We start from the raw sequence: 18026 nt of genomic DNA, 5'->3' as shown, positions 1-18026 counted from the left end.
TCTAGGAGTAGAACTGCCAGCCTCTGCCCGCTCTGCATAGCCCACTCTATGGCTTCCCAAAAGGAAAAGATATTATTAAATATGCTCCTGCCATGCACAAAGCCTGTGTGAGTATCATGGATGAGGTATGGAAGAAGGGGCTGCAATCGGATGCTGATCGCCTTGGCAAGAATTTTGTATAGAGTGCCCAAAAGAGTGATGGGTCTCCAATGGGATACAAAATTCATGTTGCCACCTTTCGGGATAAGGTGTATGAGTCCCTCAATCAGTGAATCAGGCATCTCACCCGAGTCCCAAATGCCCTGCAGGGCTGAAGTAATATGATCACCTATCATATCCCAAAAGTCTATAAAAAAAGGAGGAGTAAGACCATCGGAACCAGGGCATTTGCCGTTATGAATGGCATAGAGAGCAGTCTTGAACTCTGTGTTGGTAAAGCGTATATATCTTGTTGTTAGTAATAGTATTATAAAAATCACTAACACGAGATAGGGTTGCTACCACATATTGGAGATGACACTCCATCCTAAAAATGAGATACCCAAATCTGCATTAGGAATCTTTATATTGGTAGAAAGAAAGAAAGAAAGAAAGTTTATTAAAGTCTTCGGAAGACCAATTGGTCTATGAGACTGTGAAAAAACTTGATACAATGAGTTGTGGTAGTGGAGCTACTAAACGAGCATCCACACCAATGCAGAATGCAAAAAATGCAAAATGGTAGTACTAAGTGTCCTAAGTACAACATAGTCATGCCGATAGTCGACTATATATCAATCTTAGCATCATCATCAGCATCATCATCATCATCAACAGCAACAGGACATCAGGATGGATGAGGCAGTGGAGGCATGAGGTCAGCAATAGAGTGTTGTCGGCCCCTCAAGGGTGCATTCCTGGTATGTCTCCTGGTCATAGCTCTGCGTCTAACCAGGGCCACTGTGACCTCTGTCGATTGGGCTCCGACTCGAAAGGGGGTTTCCATTTTCCGAGCAAAAACCCCCGAGCGACGAGCGAACAAAAGGTAGGAGGCGTCAAAATATATAGGCTCAAGTCATTTTTTGGGAGCAAAAAAATCCAAATTATTTCAAGGAATATGTAAGTAAATATGAAATACTGATAAATAGATATAGATATAAATATACCTTTATATAATATACATATATAATGTCCAAGTGGTGACTTATTTTATTACTTTTAAAAATCCTTTCTTTTCCTTTCACCATTGGTTGGATCATGAAATTTTGAGCAAATATCCTCTTTATAGTTCCTTAGGATGACCTAAGAAAATAATATAATACTTTTTTAATAGACCCTCTAAGTGTATTTTTCCAGAGGAATATGGTTTGAAGAGCTTGCCTCAACCCTATTCTGCCGGCGGAATACCCTTGGAGAGCCTACGCAGAAGGGGTCATAACTTTTGCTCCTTATCTCAGATTGAGGAGCTGTAAAAAGGAAAAATGTTCAAAATTTCATGATCTATGCAATGGTAGGATTAAAATTATACTTTTTATAGTTATAAAAGAGAAAAAGTAAAAATTTCAAGATGTATATGAGAGTTACAACTTCTCCCTAATTCATATTATGGTAGGAAGGAGTTTAGTAGAGACCACATTTCCTTAAAAGTACTTAGGTTTGGAGAATTGGGAATATTTTGAAAATCCGTTCCTTGCCTTCCCATATTTGATAATGTATTAGAGATTAATTTATGATAGATTATAATGGCCTCAGGTATGAGGTTTCCAATATCTTTTTCCTACTCATCCAAGGAATATGGTATACATTGTTATATTAGAGCTTCAAATATGGGATTGCTAAATATTAGGGAAACTCTTTTAAATTGATTTAATTACCATAATCCTCAAAAGAGAGTATGGTAGGGAGGTATTTATAGGAGTTTCTAAAGTGTTCACTATTTGTTCATATATAGATGATGTTCTCTAAAATGAGAGCTATAATGAAAATAAGTAAGTATATGGTTTCATAAATAAGAAATTAAGAAAGAATTGTATATTCCTTTGAGAAATATACAAGCATGGTTGGTGTAAAAAATTATCGCTCGGACTTTTCTGCTCGTAGGTTTTTGCTCGGAAAGTGTGCACATCTCGACTCGAAACAAGGACGGGATGTCCTCAAGTATGACATGTGTGTCAACCCTCTGTCTGAACTGTCGGGTCACAGGCTTTGGGTCACAGTCATGTCGAGGTATCGTCTCGTGGGACTCTATGTGATCTGGCTGAAAGAACTCCCTGATAGAGCTCTGAGAGGTATCAGTTGAGGAAGAAGTATGCTCCTGTCTCCGTGCTTAGAGTATCCTCTTGCGGTGTCTAAGCACCTCATGAATGAAAACAGCCAAACACCGCTGGTCTGGGTAGGAGAGGAAATGGGCCAAAATCCCATAACTATCTCTGAAGAAGCAGTAGAAACCCCTCGGATCTCATAGTAAACAGGACACCTGAAGATGAAATGCTCCTCTGTCTCAACCTCCTGCATGTCACACAGTGTGTATATGCGCCTCTCCCTGGGTAACCGCTCTGCTCTGTTGCTCTCGATAGAGTGGTATCTTACCTAACCACCAAAAAGTAATCAAAAGTGAAAACTCTTGGTGCAATACATAACGAGCCACCTTTGTCTGATTCCCACTAATCAACATACCATCTGTCAATCTGTGCATGGATAGGCATCTGCAATCTCCAGCTCGACCATGAAAATAGGCTTGAGTGAGGTAGAGTGTAAAACTATAGTATCTCTACCACTGTAATGGAATAGGAAGACATCCCAAGCTACTTTCTCCACTGGAATGTTACCTTCTCCTCATCCCTATTTACCTGAAGGTAACTCCACCATATTGAAGTCCTCTCAAATTATTCACCAGTTTGCAGTGGAGCCCCCGAAGAGAAGTTCTAGAAAAGGGCACGATCCCCTCTATTGTTGGGGACAGAAAGGTTAAGGAGACCAACCTTACGTCCCTCAATGAGTAAAATGATCCAATGTGCTCTAGAGGGTATAATGTACCATGTCCAACTAGACGGGGGAGAAAGGAATCTAAAATAGAAATGCATGTTCCCCCTCTATGCTCAAGGTAGAAGACCAAAAAGTACGACTTGAAAGCAGTTTACCTAACTAAGAGCAATCTCTAGCATACAGTTTGTGTTTCTGAATAAAAAGAAATGCCAATGGATCCTAAGTAATACCTGCATGGAGATGATTACAAATTAGGTACCTATGGCAGCAATGAGACACACATCGCCAAGGCTCTATGTATTCCAACTAATAACTTTCATCGACGGGAGGACGTAGGGTGAAACATCTCACCCAACCTAGTGGCGTAAATAATCCCTCGTGGGTAGAGGATCTCCTAGAATAATGGAGTGGAGGGAAATCCATGGAGGAAAGAGCTCCCACACTTGTCGATGAGGATGCCTTGTCAATAGGAACACTAAGAACTGCATCTTCGAAGGTAGAGGGTATAAACTCCATCTCTCCAAGATCAACCAGAATAGAGAAAGAGCCAAGAACGGTGCTAAGGTGCTTAAAAATTTGCAAGACCTAGGCATTTTGCTAGAAATTGCCCAAAGAAGAAGAAGAGGCCCAAGAAATCTTCTAGTATGGCTCCTACTCGTCCTTAACAGAGAGATTCTTTGGCACCTCATACACATCCAACACCAACTACACCACCACCACTTGTCCTTCAGCTACTCACCTTGCATCGGCCGTCGGGTGGTAGTTAGAGTCGTTGCTCGTCCTCAAGCTGCAGACAAGGAAGACACTTCTCTTGCCTTGGACTTTGCACCTATTGGGGCTATTGATATCCCATTTCTACTTGCATCTAGTGATGCCCATGAGCATGATCATGTCATGGCCAGTGATGCCCAGGCCTAGCCTTAGATGAGGCCATTCTTGTGGCTACTTCAAATCCTCTTGCAGCCCTGACCCGAGCCCCCTTTCTCTGGATCGTCTCCGTAGGTAGACCAGGAGGGGGGAATCTCTGTGATTGGCCCAAATGATGCTTATGTAAGACCAAGGAATCTGATAAAGACTGAGGTAACCCGTCTATACTCCTCTACCGGGTCAAAATCCAAGGTGAACCGAGTGAGAAAGATCTTCCTGGAACCAAGTGACAAAGGACCTAGCTTGTAACACTATGCTTGTGGCATCCGGAGAATTAAAAACCAACCCCCGCCCCCCTCCCCCCCGGTCCCCTCCCCCGTCATCCCTCTCCCTCGCTAGCCTCCCCCGCTGCCCCCCTCCCCGCTGCCCCCTTCTCCTCTGCCCTCCCTCTCCCCCGCCAGCCCCCCTGCCCCCTTCTCCTCCCCCGCCCCCCCCCTCCCCGCTGCCCCCTTCTCCTCTGCCCTCCCTCTCCCCCGCCAGCCCCCCTGCCCCCTTCTCCTCCCCCGCCCCCCTCCCTCGCCCTCCCTCTCCCCCCCCGCTGCTCTCCCCCTCCCCGCTGCCCCCTTCTCCTCTGCCCTCCCTCTCCCCCGCCAGCCCTCCCGCCCCCTTCTCCTCCCCCGCCCCCCTCCCTCCCCCACGCTCTCCCCCCCCCGCTGCTCTCCCCCCCAAAGTGACCCCCCCGAAAAGAAAAAAAAAGAAAAAAAAAAAGCCTCCTCCCTCTCCCTCCCCACCCCCTTCCTTCCTAACTCAGCTCCCCACGCCTCCCCCTCAGCCTACCTCCGTCTCCCCTCTCTTTCTCCTTCTTCCTGCCCCTCTCTTTCCCTTCCCTTCCCCTCTCTCCTACCCTCTCTTTCTCCTTCTTCCTGCGCCCGCGTTCAAGGCGTCCTGGGCAGTAGTTTCACGGACGGAGCTTTTTCAGTGTTGGAATCGGCCTTTTCACATCGATTGGTGAATGGATCCCCATTCAGCCAATCTCCGTCCACCTCCACCGGCCGCGAGAACCATCATTTTTTCAGAAGACGAGCTGTAGCAGCTCAAGAAAGATGTGGAATTAGAGGGCTCCACATCACTTTTCACCTGCATCTTTGGGTCACACCCTTCCAGATCACATGCTAGAGACTGGATGCTGGCGGCGTTACCAGGAGACCTCGCCCCTCACCTCATGGATATTCGACTTTTGGGACGTGGATTCTTCCAAGTGGTTTTCAACTCCCACGAGTCCACAGCCCTTGTTCTCAAAGCTAATCCCCTGGCTTTGGGTTCGAGGAGGATCTTTCTTTTGCCCTACACCTTGGGCTTCGATCCGGTCGAGGAGGACAGGCAGGTCACATCACTGTTCATTAGGCTTCTTGGTCTTCCTCAGGTCTACCATCGACTGCTTGCCACTATCGGAGCCACATTCGGAGTGGTCACGGAGATCCCCTCCCTTCCTGGCATGCCTTCTTCCTTGGCAGAGGCAGTCAGTGCAGACGGGGTGCCTCGTGTTAGGGTCATTGTCTCTGACCCTAACATCTCAGATGACCATATTATGCTTCAGCGTCCAGATGGCTCTCTCTTTCGACAGAGAGTCAAGATTTCACGTAGACAGGACCAGTGCAGGATTTGCAGGACCCTTGGGCACTTTGCTAGAGACTGCCCAAGGAAGAGAAAAAGACCCAAGAGGTCTTCTGGTGCGGCTCCTTCACGTATTACCACGACTGCACCTCCCCAGCACCCTGTACCACGCACTCCAGGACCACCAAGAGCAACAGGGCGCCCTGCTTCGCGCACCCCAGGACCATCAGGGGCAGCAGGGTGCCCAATGCCCGCAGCACACCCAGTACCACGATGGAGAGCTATCAGAGCGGCTCCCTTACCTTAGGAGGAGACTTTTGATCCTGTTCAGACAGACGCCTTCCAGACTCCAGAGGTGGATGTTGCTGCAGCCCCAGACACTACAGTTCCACATCAGGAGGGGCCTTTAGATCCACCAGTCCCAGTCACTTTGGTCTCTGACCACTTGGTTTCTGACCACGAGGGGACTACAGGTACTTCTTCCCCGCAGACTGTTCCTGCCACAGTCAGGACAACCGAGAAAGTCCAGGCGTAGATGTGGGCTCCTGATTCCTCTTCACCCCAGCCACAGGCCTCCTCAACCCCAGCTCCAGTTCTGCTGATAGAGACCTGTTAGGTCCTTCTCCTCCATCTTCCACGAGTGCAGGTCTTCTTCGCACTCCTCGGCCAGACTTGCTTATTAGGAATTCTTTTTCGGCACTGGCAGATTCGGCGACTTTCGTGGATGATGAGCAGTTTGTGCCCTCCACCTTAGGGGTCCCGGTCATTGGGATTCCTTCTGACAGGGCCTTCCTTTCAGCAAGTGTGGGGATCCTTTCACCTATTGAGTTTCCTGTCCTCAGCAGGAGTGTTTCGGCCCAGGGGAAGCTGCTCTCCTCTACTAGGTCAGGTAAGCCTTTCCATCCAGCATCCTCCTGTCGATGAGGATAGTCAGCTGGAACATACAGGGCCTAGGCGGAGTTCCACACCGTCGCCGTAGGCAGCTGATCCGGAACCAGCTTCATCCAAGCGTCACTGGAGGTGCTATTGATATCCTTTTTATCCACGAACACAAGCTGGATGCCAGTGATTGCTCTAAGTCTGGCAAACTGCTTTCAGGACATACCTTCTGGTCGCCTGCTATGGGCACAAGGGGAGGTACTTGCATTTCGGTCTCTCTTTCTATTCTCCCCTTGGTTGCTGGTCATGGTATTATCTCCCCTTCTAGAGCTCAATGGATCATTATTTTGATTGGAGGGCATAAGATTGGTCTTCTCAATCTTTATGCTCCCAACAACAGAGGAGAGCGGATCTCCTTTTGGAAGGAGTTACTCTCTCGGGCCCCCATTGCAGATTCTTGGATCATTGGTGGCGACTTCAACATGGTTGAGTTGCCTTCAGACAAAAAGGGAGGCAGACAGGGTGGAATTCATTCTTTGGAGAGGGCAGCCTCAGATGCCTTTCTCTTTCAGTTCAGTGGCAGAGACACTTGGTTGGATGATGCCTTTCATATTATGCCACAGTCACTCCTGTACTCTTGCTCGAACAGGAGAATACACATGCCCATTCATGCACGGATTGACAGATTTTATGTAGACGATTGGGCACTTGACAGAGGAGGATCTGTATGCATTTCTACTGGGGTTTCCACCTCAGATCATTTTCCAGTGGTGTTGCAGATTCTTGAGCCTCATCGGAGAGGACGCTCTGCCAATGTCAGGATTCCGGATGCTTTTTATGCAGAGGAGAGCCTCATGGAGGATATTTTACAGATTTGGGTTTCTCACATACAGGGTGGAGCTGTCCATCCATCTCAGGTAGCTGCAGCCTTATCCAAAATTAGTGACTATTATCATACAGTCGCTGATTCTAGGAGACGTGAGATTCTCAAATGTGAGATTGGTATACGCCAGCAGTTAGCGTCCCTTCAGAGGGAAGAGCAGAAGAGGCCCACAGATGCTTGGATTCAGGAGCGCCTTGCTGCAGCAAGGGCTCATTTGCAGGCATTGTTGGATCAGAGAGCAGAGTATGCCTTTCATGCACAGGAATCCTTTTGGATTCAGATGGGTGGCAGGGTCAACAAACACTTTTTCTCTACTCATGGGCCCAGACATAGTAGAGATAGTGTTTCGCAGCTTGTTGACTCAGACGGGGTGTTACAGTCAAATCCTGATGCTGTCATGCGTGTAGGTTCATATTTTTTTGCATCCCTTCTTACTGCAGATCCAGGCACATAGGCCATTGATGATGCCAGAGAGGTTATTTGGCAGTGTATCCCTGTATTGGTGAAGGATGAGATGTATGTTTCTCTTGATGCACCTTTCACCAATGCAGAATTCAAGACTGCATTACCTGCCCTTCACAAGGGCAAGTGCCCAGGTTCAGATGGACTTACCCCCTCCTTTTTTATTACTTTTTGGGAGCAGATTGGTGATCACATTACATCAGCCCTGCAGGGCGTGGGGGACTCTAGTGAGATGCCGGACTCACTTACAGATGGTCTCATTCATCTCATCCCAAAGGGGGGTAATAGGAATCTTGTGTCTCAATGGAGACCCATCACTCTTTTGGGCACTTTTTACAAGATTCTGGCGAAAGCCATCAGTCTGCGGCTACAGGTTTTTCTTCCAGATTTGATTCATGACACGCAGACAGGGTTTGTGCATGGCAGAAGTATTTTTTATAATATTTTCTCATTTTGGGAGGCCTCAGAATGGGCCATGCAGAGCCGCCAGAGATTGGCCATTCTACTCTTGGACTTTGAGAAAGCTTACGACAGAGTAGACTGGGGATTTTTAGAGGGTACTCTATCTCACTTTGGTTTTTCAGATGCATGGATTAGAGGAGTATCCTCTCTCTACAGATCAGCCCATAGCCAGTTGCTCATTAGGGGGGTAAGAGGGGACAGGTTTCAAATTTCCAGATCCGTACGCCAGGGATGTCCTCTTGCCCCGTTTCTTTTTTTGTTTGTGGCGAAAGCTATGAGTATCTACATTAGATCTCAAGCTGATATTTATGGGCTGAGGCTTCCTATCCGCCAGGAAGAAGAGCTCTTGGATAGTGAGTTGGCAGATGACACGGCTATTTTTTTGGATGCCTCCCCCAAGACACTCACTTCCTCTTTCAGGGCCCCAGGTATTTTTTGAGAGACTTGACTCCTCTTGGGCTCTTCACATCCGACGACACCTTGTGGAGTCGTGCTCTCTAGAGGATGTTCCGGCCACTCTTTTCAGGGCTGCTCACTCCTCGGTCGACTCTCCATGGGAGATCCTAGCTAGCATTGCAGCATGGCACATTTGGAGAGCCAGATGCACTGAGGCTTTGGAGGGTTCTCAGGTTCACCCTTCTCAGATCTTGGCCAGTACTTGGACAGATACGATACACACTCTAATGGCCATTTGGGCGACCATGCAAGGATCATCTCGAGCAACCTCCTCCAGGAGAGGTACTTTTCTCAGAGATTGGAGAGACTCTCCCTTCTTTGCTGAGACTTCTACAGGGTTGAGATGGCATTTTCAGCCTCAGCCTTGGTTTCTTTCTACCTCATTCCTCTGAGGTATTTTTATTACATGCTTAGCATGGTGTATTTCCGCACAGAGCTTGCTCTAGCGGGTTTCTTTCTTACTTAATAGAAGTCTCTTTTTTGGGGAAAAAAAAAAAACCACCTAGAAGAAGACTCTTTCCATTAGATGAACATCTGAAAGGAGGGGCCGAGGTCTCGAGAAAGGCGGGGGGCAAGCATCTAGTCCCTAGCCTGTGACTGAGAAGTGTGGGACCCATGGACTCCTGCAAAGAGAGTGGTTGAGCTTTCAACCTCCATATTCTTTTTTGAGCTGAAAGTAGCTTGTCTTTTGAGAAAATGATTGTTTTCATGGCCAGCGAAAGCGGTCAAGGATTGTGCCTGAATGAGAATCCATTCGATAATCAGAAGATGGAAGGCCTCTCAAACACAAAGAGGATCCATTCCACAACCATGGAGTACTCTTTGTAGAGTTTTCCCTTCCTCTCGGGATGAGATTGATAGGCAGCCAGTTATGTGGAATGATAATATACTTGATGATCATGGTAGACCACTTGGCAATTCTCACTGTATGCAATAGTCTAGAAGGGAAAGAGGTCTTACTTCCTCTCTAGATTCTTTGAAGGTTTTCAAAAGTCTTTTAGATGATTGTACACTCCAATTAGTAAGTTACCTCAGAGGAAATGCAAGGACAATCCAGCAAATTGATGCAGCCATACCCTTGGATGGGTTCTTCCGGCTGATAGGTTTCATTCTTGGGATACTTGGCTAGGGGCCTTTACAAAGATCAGGGATCTCACTTCAGGTTATAGGACTACGAGGATCAAACAAGGATGCCTTGGTCTTTGATGTTCATTTTGGGGGCAGGTGATCCAGATATACGTATGGTGTACTTATGCATATTGCATTTCATTCCGTTAGGGTTGTAGGTTATGTGGAGCTTTGTTTTTGGGCTTCAGGATGGTATCTAGACCCTAACCCAGGTCACATTTCCTTCGGCTCATGGAGGCTTTGGCTCTGTGGAGGTGCCCCATAAAATATTTTCAAAGGGACCTCGGAAAGTGAAAATGGATCGATGCAGGACACTGAGAGAAGAGCCTTCCTTTCTTTTAATACACGGTTATTAATGCCAGGAGATTTCAGCTCTAGCCTTAGAGACTTGAAGCCCACCAAAGCTCCTCATTTTTTAGATTTCTATTGATTGTAGAAATCCTTTTGGAAGAGACCCTAAAAATCCTCCCGGTATAGAAAAATCACTCTCTTCTTTTGGCTTTCTATTCATGGAGGTATTGTAGTGAACCGGTGGAGGTCCAAGTTTAGGGCAGATTCCACATGTAGTCGTTGCCTTTCTGCAATGGAGTTGATTTAGCATTGCTTATGGGATTGCAGACAAGCAAGGATCATTTGGAAGGGGATTGTGAGATTATTGAGCATCTTTAATCGTTCTCCTTCTTCATGACCCTGGGCTCCATAACTTGGTCCTCTCTTTTGGAGCTTGAGGTATTTTACGATAGACATGACTTTTCTTGGGCTTTTTTGGTTCGATGACATTCAGTGGAGTGGATGGCGTCCTTAGCTCTCCATACAGACCTATGCATGCCTCTGTGGATACTTCATGGGAGATTTTCGTGAGCATATCAGTGTGGCACATTTGGAGATCGATATGCACGTAGGCTTTGGATGGTTGCCAGGTCTACCTTGCACACACATTGACTGATTAGACAGATACAGTACACACCTTAGTGGCCATTTGGGGGAGCATGCAGGGGTCTTCACAGCCAGGAGGACTTTTTTCTTCAGGGATTGGAGTGGCTTCCCATTCTTCTCGGAGTCCCCCACAAGGTTGAGGTGGCAGTTTCAGCCTCAACCTTGGTTTTTCCTAGCTCTCTTTTGCCCTATTGGTGTATTTGTTTTCTCCTGCCTCACATGATGTACTTCTCCCTTGAGCTCTTCTCTTGTTTTCCTTGGAAAAATCAAATAAAATAAGAACTTCCCTCGCCCATGTATATCTCTTTCTAAGACAAGATGGCTGAGCTCGTAGCTCTAGACTCTTGTCTCCTAGTCTACAGTCCTTTTCTCCTACAATACTAAAAAAGTTATTGATGGTAAAATCATTCCATTTCCAAACCAGATTTCCTTCCAGACCTGTCACCCTTTGTTCTTAACTCGTTCATAAATATTAATGACATTCTGATATTGCAATAGAAAAATCTTGTGGATTTGTGTAGACTCTTTTCCTCACAAAATGAAAAAATGTTTCATATATTGTTAATATGATCTGTCTTGTACTTTGAGAGACTGCCTTTAAATGTACTTTCTGATCACAGGTGCAAAGAAAGTGGATGTACTTGGAAAGCATCTTTGTTGGTTCAGATGATATACGCCATCAACTTCCAGATGAAGCAAAGCGTTTTGATAACATAGATCGGGTCTGGAAAAAAATTATGGCAGAAACAGCAAAAAATCCTGTTATTCTCGATGCATGCACCTCCCCAGATCGATTGGCCTCCCTTGAAAGCCTCTTTCAGCAGCTTGAAACTTGCCAGAAATGTTTGAGCGAGTGAGTATTGATTCTGAGGATGAAGATAATTCTACTATGTTTGTTATATGATTACAGCCTGTGCTGTGGTACTCAGGAATTTGCCGAGAACAACTTAGAAACGATATTTTTTCAAGGATGAATATATAGCAAATTTTCATAGAATGTATTTGTGCCTTAATATCAATGGCAGTGGTATCAAATTCAAGTTAGCATTTATCATTCCCAATTATTTGCTTGTTTGCTTCACTGAATCATTTTTCATAAAAGCCAGCATGTTGTCATATACAGAAAAAGTATTTGAGAATTGATTCATTGAAAATTATCCTTCATCTGTTTCAAAGGAAGCCATTCCCTATAATGCCGCTGCTCAACAAGCTGCTCCCCCACCTTCTCTATGTTTTCTCCACCTTCTCCCCTGTCCATCTTCCTTCCCTCATTCACTTTCTTTCCCCCTCCCCGTCTGCTCAGCCTCTGTGCATCCAGCTCACGGGCTGTGAGCTTTCTTCTCAGCCCACCTACCATTCCCCTCCCTGGTTTTATCTGCCACACTTTGGCCTTCCTGTCTGCCAGCGCTCCTGGCACGATGTTGAAAAAATGGAATTAGTATTAGTGAGTGGGGGGAGAGTTCAATTAACCTAATGTTTATGGTTGATTAAGGCAAAATTCCAATTAAGCTAAGCATTATCGATGATTAATGGGAGCGCCACGTTGATAGAAAATGATAGGACAAAACCTTTATCAAGTTTTTGAGCACTGTATATAGCTGTGGGTAGGCACATAATTGTACACATCTAGGGTAGGTGCGGGCTTTTGGCATTTGTGGATTTTTCTTTCACAAGCATGATGGACTAATGTATAGTTTTTTGAGACAATAAAGTCCCTCCTCGCCCCTACCCCCGCTCCCTCCTCACCTCCTTTCCCTGTTTTCTACCCCCCTACCCCCGCCTTTTTTCTTCCTTTTTCTCCCGCAGCATTTTTTGGAGCGGAAGGAGCCCCCAAAATTGTCAGAGTCGGCCTCCTCACCTCGATTGGTGATGTATATTCCGTCAGCCAATCCTACTCCACCTCCACCGGCCGCGAAAACTATTACTTTTTCCAAAGATGAGTTACATCAGCTCAAGAAGGATGTAGAGATTGAATGCTCTACCACGTTGCTAGCACGCATCTTCGGGTCTCACCCCTCCAGATCCCAAGCCAGAGACTGGATGCTTGCGGTTCTCCTCCCAGACCTCACTCCACGATTGTTAGATGTTCGTCTTCTGGGACGAGGTTTTTTTCAGGTTGTTTTTGACACTCCAGAGGCTGCGAGCACTGTGCTCAAAGCTGAGTTTTCACACCTGGGACACAGGAAGATCTTCTTTGAAGCCTTTGATATTGGTTTCGACCCAGTGGAGGCAGATAAGGAAATCTTTTCGCTCTTCATCAGATTTCCCGGGCTTCCCAAGGTTTACCATCAACTTCTTTATGTTATTGGGGAGCATTTTGGCACGGTTGCTGAGATCCCACCCCTCCCTGGGTTGCCTTTGACTGCAGCAGAGGCAACCAAGGCTGATGGGGTACCTAGAGTTAGGGTCCTCTGTAAGGATCCTAACCTCAAGATGGACCATGTTATGATCCAGCGCCTGGATGGTTCCTTTTTTGGCCAGAGAGTAGAGATTTCAGGCAGACAGGACCAGTGCAGGGTATGCAGGACCATTGGACACTTTGGCAGGGATTGCCCCAAGAAGAAGAAAAGGCCCAAGAAGCCCTCTGGTACAGCTATCGCCCCATGGCCTCAACAGGGGGGTGGTACAGGTCCAGCACTTGCTCCTCGCCCTCGACAGAGGGGTGGTACAGGTCCAGCACCTGCTCCTCGACCTCCGCATGGCAGTCCTCCTCAGGATGGTGGTGGTACAGGTCCAGCACCTGCTCCTCGGCCTCGACAGGGGGGTGGTACAGGTCCATCACCTGCTCCTCGACCCCCACCTACCTCAGGGGCACGCGACGCATTCCAGTGGGTTCCGGCACGTGTGCAGATCCCTCCTTTAGTTCACGAGGGTACATTAGTGGACTCTGCTTCACCTCGAGCTGTCCCTCCAGTCTCACCTCCCACAGTCCGAGACACTGAAGCTTCGACCTCCTCCCCAGTTGCAACTTCTTCCCTAGAACCAACAGTGTCAGACGCTCTTCTTGAGGCAGTAGAGGTCTCCGCGGCTGGGCAGACACAGGATAGAGAGCAGTCCTCACTTCCTCCCTTGGATAGGGGGAAGGGGATGGTTTACACTATTGATCCTCTTCCCTCAGAAGGGATCCTTCGCACTCCGGTGTCTGGCTTGCTTCACATGAACTCATTTTCAGCCCTGACAGATGATTCTGATTTTCCAGAGGAGGAGTTTGTGCCCGCTACTTTTGGGGAGCCAGTGATTGGGTTTCCTGTTGACAAGGCTCCTTCTTCAAGTGGCAGGGTTCTTTCCCCTGTTGATTTTCCGCCACTTGGTTCCATTCCTCCCTCCTCGAGCAGGAGGTTTTCCCCTATTGAGGGGTTTGTTTCCGCCACTAGGTCGGGTAAGGTGTTCCACTCTACATCCTCCCGTCGATGAGGATTATTAGTTGGAACATATAGGGCCTAGGTGGCGTCCCACATCGCCGCCGTAGACAGCTGATCCGGGATCAGCTTCATCCAGGTGTTACTGGGGGTTCCATTGAGATCTTATTTATTCAAGAGCACAAACTGGATTCTAGAGATTGTGCCAAGTCAGGCAAGTTGCTTTCTGGCCATACTTTTTGGTCGCCTGCCTTGGGCACCAAGGGGGGCACTTCTATTTCAGTTTCGCAGTCAGTTTCGCAGTCGGTTCTCCCCTTAGTTGTTGGACACGGAGTCATTATTCCCTCTAGAGCTCAGTGGATTATTCTTTTGATTGGAGGGTGTAAGGTTGGTTTCCTTAACCTGTATGCCTCCAACATTAGAGGGGAACGTGTCCTTATGTGGAAGGATTTGCTCTCCTGGGCCCCCATTGCGGATTCATGGGTGATTGGAGGTGACTTTAACATGGTTGAGTTACCGTCAGACAAAAAAGGGGGTAGAGAAGGCGGACTTCACTCTTTGGAGAGAGCAGCTTGGGATGCCTTCCTTTTTCACTTCTGTGGCAGAGATACTTGGTTGGACGATGCCTTTCTTATTTAGCCACAGTCCCTCCTGTTCTCTTGGTCGAACAGGAGGCATCAGATGCCTATTCATGCACGCATTGACAGATTCTATGTAGATGATTGGGCACTAGACAGAGGTGGATCGGTATGCATTGCTGCTGGGGTTTCCACTTCAGACCACTTTCCTGTTGTGCTGGCTATCTCAGAGCCTCACTTGAGAGGCCAGTCTGCCAGCATCAGGATTCCAGATGCCTTTTACACAGAGGAGGACCTTACAGAGGCAGCCCTGCAGATATGGGTTTCTCATGTCCAAGGTGGACAGCCATTTCCATCACATGTAGCTGCTGCCCTTTCTGGTATTAGCGACTTCTACCGCTCAGTTGCTTGTACCAAGAGACGAGATATTCTCAGACGTGAGATTGGTGTTCGCCAGCAGTTGGCAGCTTTGTAGAGGGAAGAGCAGAAACGGCCTTCAAATGCTTGGATTCAGGAGCGCCTTGCTGCAGCAAGGGCTCATCAGCAGATATTGGTTGACCAGAGAGTAGAGTATGCCTTTCATGCACGGGAGTCCTTCTGGATTCAGATGGGTGGTAGAGTCAATAAACACTTTTTCTCTACTCTTGGCCCTAGACATAGTAGAGAGAGTGTATCCCAGCTTATTGACTCACATGGGGTTTTACAGACAGAGCCTGATGATGTCTTACGCATAGCTTCAGATTTCTATGTCACCCTTCTTACTGCTGATCCTAAGACACATGATAGAGAGGATGCTAGATAGGCTATTTGGCAGAGCATCCCTGTGTTGGTGAATCCGGGTATGCATGTTTTGCTCGATGCACCTTTCACCAACACAGAGTTCAGGACTGCACTTTCAGCCCTTCACAAGGGCAAGTGCCGAGGTTCGGATGGCCTCACCCCGTCTTTTTTCATTGCATTTTGGGATATGATTGGAGACTACATTACTTCAGCCCTGCAGGCCATTTGGGACTCTGGCGAGATGCCTGGGTCACTTACAGAGGGTCTCATCCACCTTATCTCGAAAGGAGGTTGCAGAAATTTAGTGTCCCAGTGGAGGCCTATCACACTTCTGGGGACTTGTTACAAGATTCTGGCCAAGGCAATCAGCCTCACATTGCAGCCCCTTCTCCCTGATCTTATTCATGACACTCAGACGGGATTTGTGCATGGCAGAAGCATTTTTGATAACATTTTCTCTCTCTGGGAAGCTTCAGAGTGGGCCATGCAGAGTGGCCAGAATCTAGCCATTCTACTTTTGGATTTTGAGAAAGCTTATGACAAAGTAGATTGGGATTTTTTGGAGGGCACCCTTCTACGCTTTGGCTTTACTGATGCTTGGATCAGAGGTGTTTCCTCTTTGTACAGATCAGCCCATAGCCAGGTACTTATTGGTGGGGTAAGGGGTGAGAGATTTCAGATTTCGAGATCAGTCCGTCAGGGATGCCCCCTTGCTCCTTTGCTTTTTTGTTCATGGCCGAAGCTATGAGTATCTATGTTAGATCTCAAGTTGACATCTTTGGGCTGAGACTTCCCATCAGAAGGGAAGAGGAGCTACTTGACAGTGACTTGGCAGATGACACAGCAGTTTACTTGGATTCCACTCCACAGACGCTCACTTCTTTCAGGACAACATTGGATTTATTTTGCTTGGTGGCAGGGGCGCAGATAAATTGGCATAAATCCAATGGCTTTTGGATCAGTGATGAGGACACTCCAGTTTGGGGGCTTGACATAGGATTCACTTGGGTTCAGAGGGGTGTGCCTATCAGGTATTTGGGCTGCCAAGTCGGCTTGGATATTTCTTCCACGCAGCAATTTGATCCCGTTTTGGAGAGCATCAGGAGGAAGCTTCTTTTTTGGAGCTCAGCCAAGCTGGATCTTGCCTCTAGAGTTGTGGTGGTCAACCAGGTCCTCTTGGCCACGGCCTGGTTTGTTTGTTCATGCTGGTGCCGTCCTAGGGACTGCATCATTCAGCTCAGAAGACCGATCAGAAACTTTCTTTGGAGTGGGCTTGATGGCACAGCAGATGCCTTAGCCAGGGTGGCTTGGGAGACCCTCATCCTCCCTACACAGGAAGGGGGTCTCAATATTATTGATCCAGATTTACAGTGCAGAGCTTTACTATGCAAGATGGTGGTGCGGGGACTTATGCTAGGGCAGGAACCGTGGAAGGACTTTCTTATTAGCAGCATACAGAGGTGCACACCTTCTTCAGGAGGAGACTGGATGAGCAGTGTTAGGTGGATCTTCACCACAGCACACCTCAGATCACCTTCGTCCCCTCTCATGGTTGCCATTCTGAAAGCTTGGGCCAGTTTCAGGAGCACTCTTCGGAGGATTCCTCCTTCCTCTCGTGAAGAGATTGATAGGCAACCCATCATGTAGAATGACAGTATTTTAGATGATCATGGCAGACCACTGGGTGCCTCACTCTACATGCAGTGGTCCAGGTGGGAGAGGGGACCTGCATCATCTATGGGGTCTTGGAAAGCTTTCCGCAAGCTTCCAGAGGAGACCAAATCAAGGTTGACAGGACATCTCAGAGGGAGTGCAGGGAGGATCTTGCAGATTGAGGCAGCCCTTCCAGAGGTTTGGGTAGACACATATGATATGCCACTCACTTGCTCCACTTGGGCAGGTACTTTTACGAGAGGCGGTGTTCTGCTTCAGGTTTTGGCCTTTCGAGATGCACAGGAGGATGCTTCAGTTTTTAGTGTCCAGGATGGTGGCAGATTGCTCAGGTCCACAGAGGACATCTTGCTTGAGTCTGCTTTTCAGCCTATCAGGGTTGTAGGTCTTTTGGTGCAGGGATCAGATTCAGAGTGGTTCCTAGACCCAGACCCCCGACTACTCTCCATTCGGTCTTGGAGGCTCTGACTTTATGGGGGAGTTCCAATCAGGTATTTGCAGTGGGACCCCGGAGAGTGGGAGTGGATTGACGCAGGGCATCGAGAGAAGAGCATCCCCTTCTTTCGTTACACGGTCAGTAATGCCAGGAGATTTCAGCTCAATAGTAGAGGTTAAAGACCTTCCAGAGTTCCTCATTGGGAGAGATTTGATATCACTGCGGATCTGCAGAGGTGCTTCTGGAGGAGACTCTGGAAATCCCACAGGAATAGAAAGATCACTATCTTCTTTTGGCTCTCTATCCATGGTGGGATTGCAGTGAACCTTTGGAGGTCCAGGTTCGGAGCCGCCGACCCTCCTTGCCCTCGTTGCCTCTCTGCTTCGGAGACTATTCAGCATTGCTTATGGGATTGCAGACACGCGAGGATGATTTGGATGGGGGTAGCCAAGATTTTCAGTCACTTTGCCCACTCCCCATTCTTTATGACATGGGGCTCAGTGGCTTGGCTTTCTCTTACAGGGCCTCAGGTATTCTATGAGAGATTTGAC

The 18026-nt window shown here is 47.6% G+C and overlaps 1 protein-coding gene across 1 annotated transcript in view; it reads left to right on the top strand.

The window, feature by feature from the left end:
- Window positions 1-18026, top strand: part of LOC147900632 (dynein-1-alpha heavy chain, flagellar inner arm I1 complex-like) — a 714561-nt gene that overhangs the window by 373141 nt on the left and 323394 nt on the right. Inside the window, exon 29 of the mRNA XM_087375690.1 lies at window positions 11272-11504. Within this exon, the coding sequence (XP_087231816.1) occupies window positions 11272-11504 (233 nt within the window). The remainder of the gene's footprint in view (window positions 1-11271; window positions 11505-18026) is intronic.

This window comes from Dipteris shenzhenensis, chromosome 6 (assembly GCF_047967505.1).
Source record: "Dipteris shenzhenensis isolate YYH24624 ecotype China chromosome 6, Dip_SZ_1.0, whole genome shotgun sequence".
NCBI lineage: Eukaryota > Viridiplantae > Streptophyta > Polypodiopsida > Gleicheniales > Dipteridaceae > Dipteris > Dipteris shenzhenensis.
This window is presented reverse-complemented; position numbering and strand designations above follow the sequence as displayed.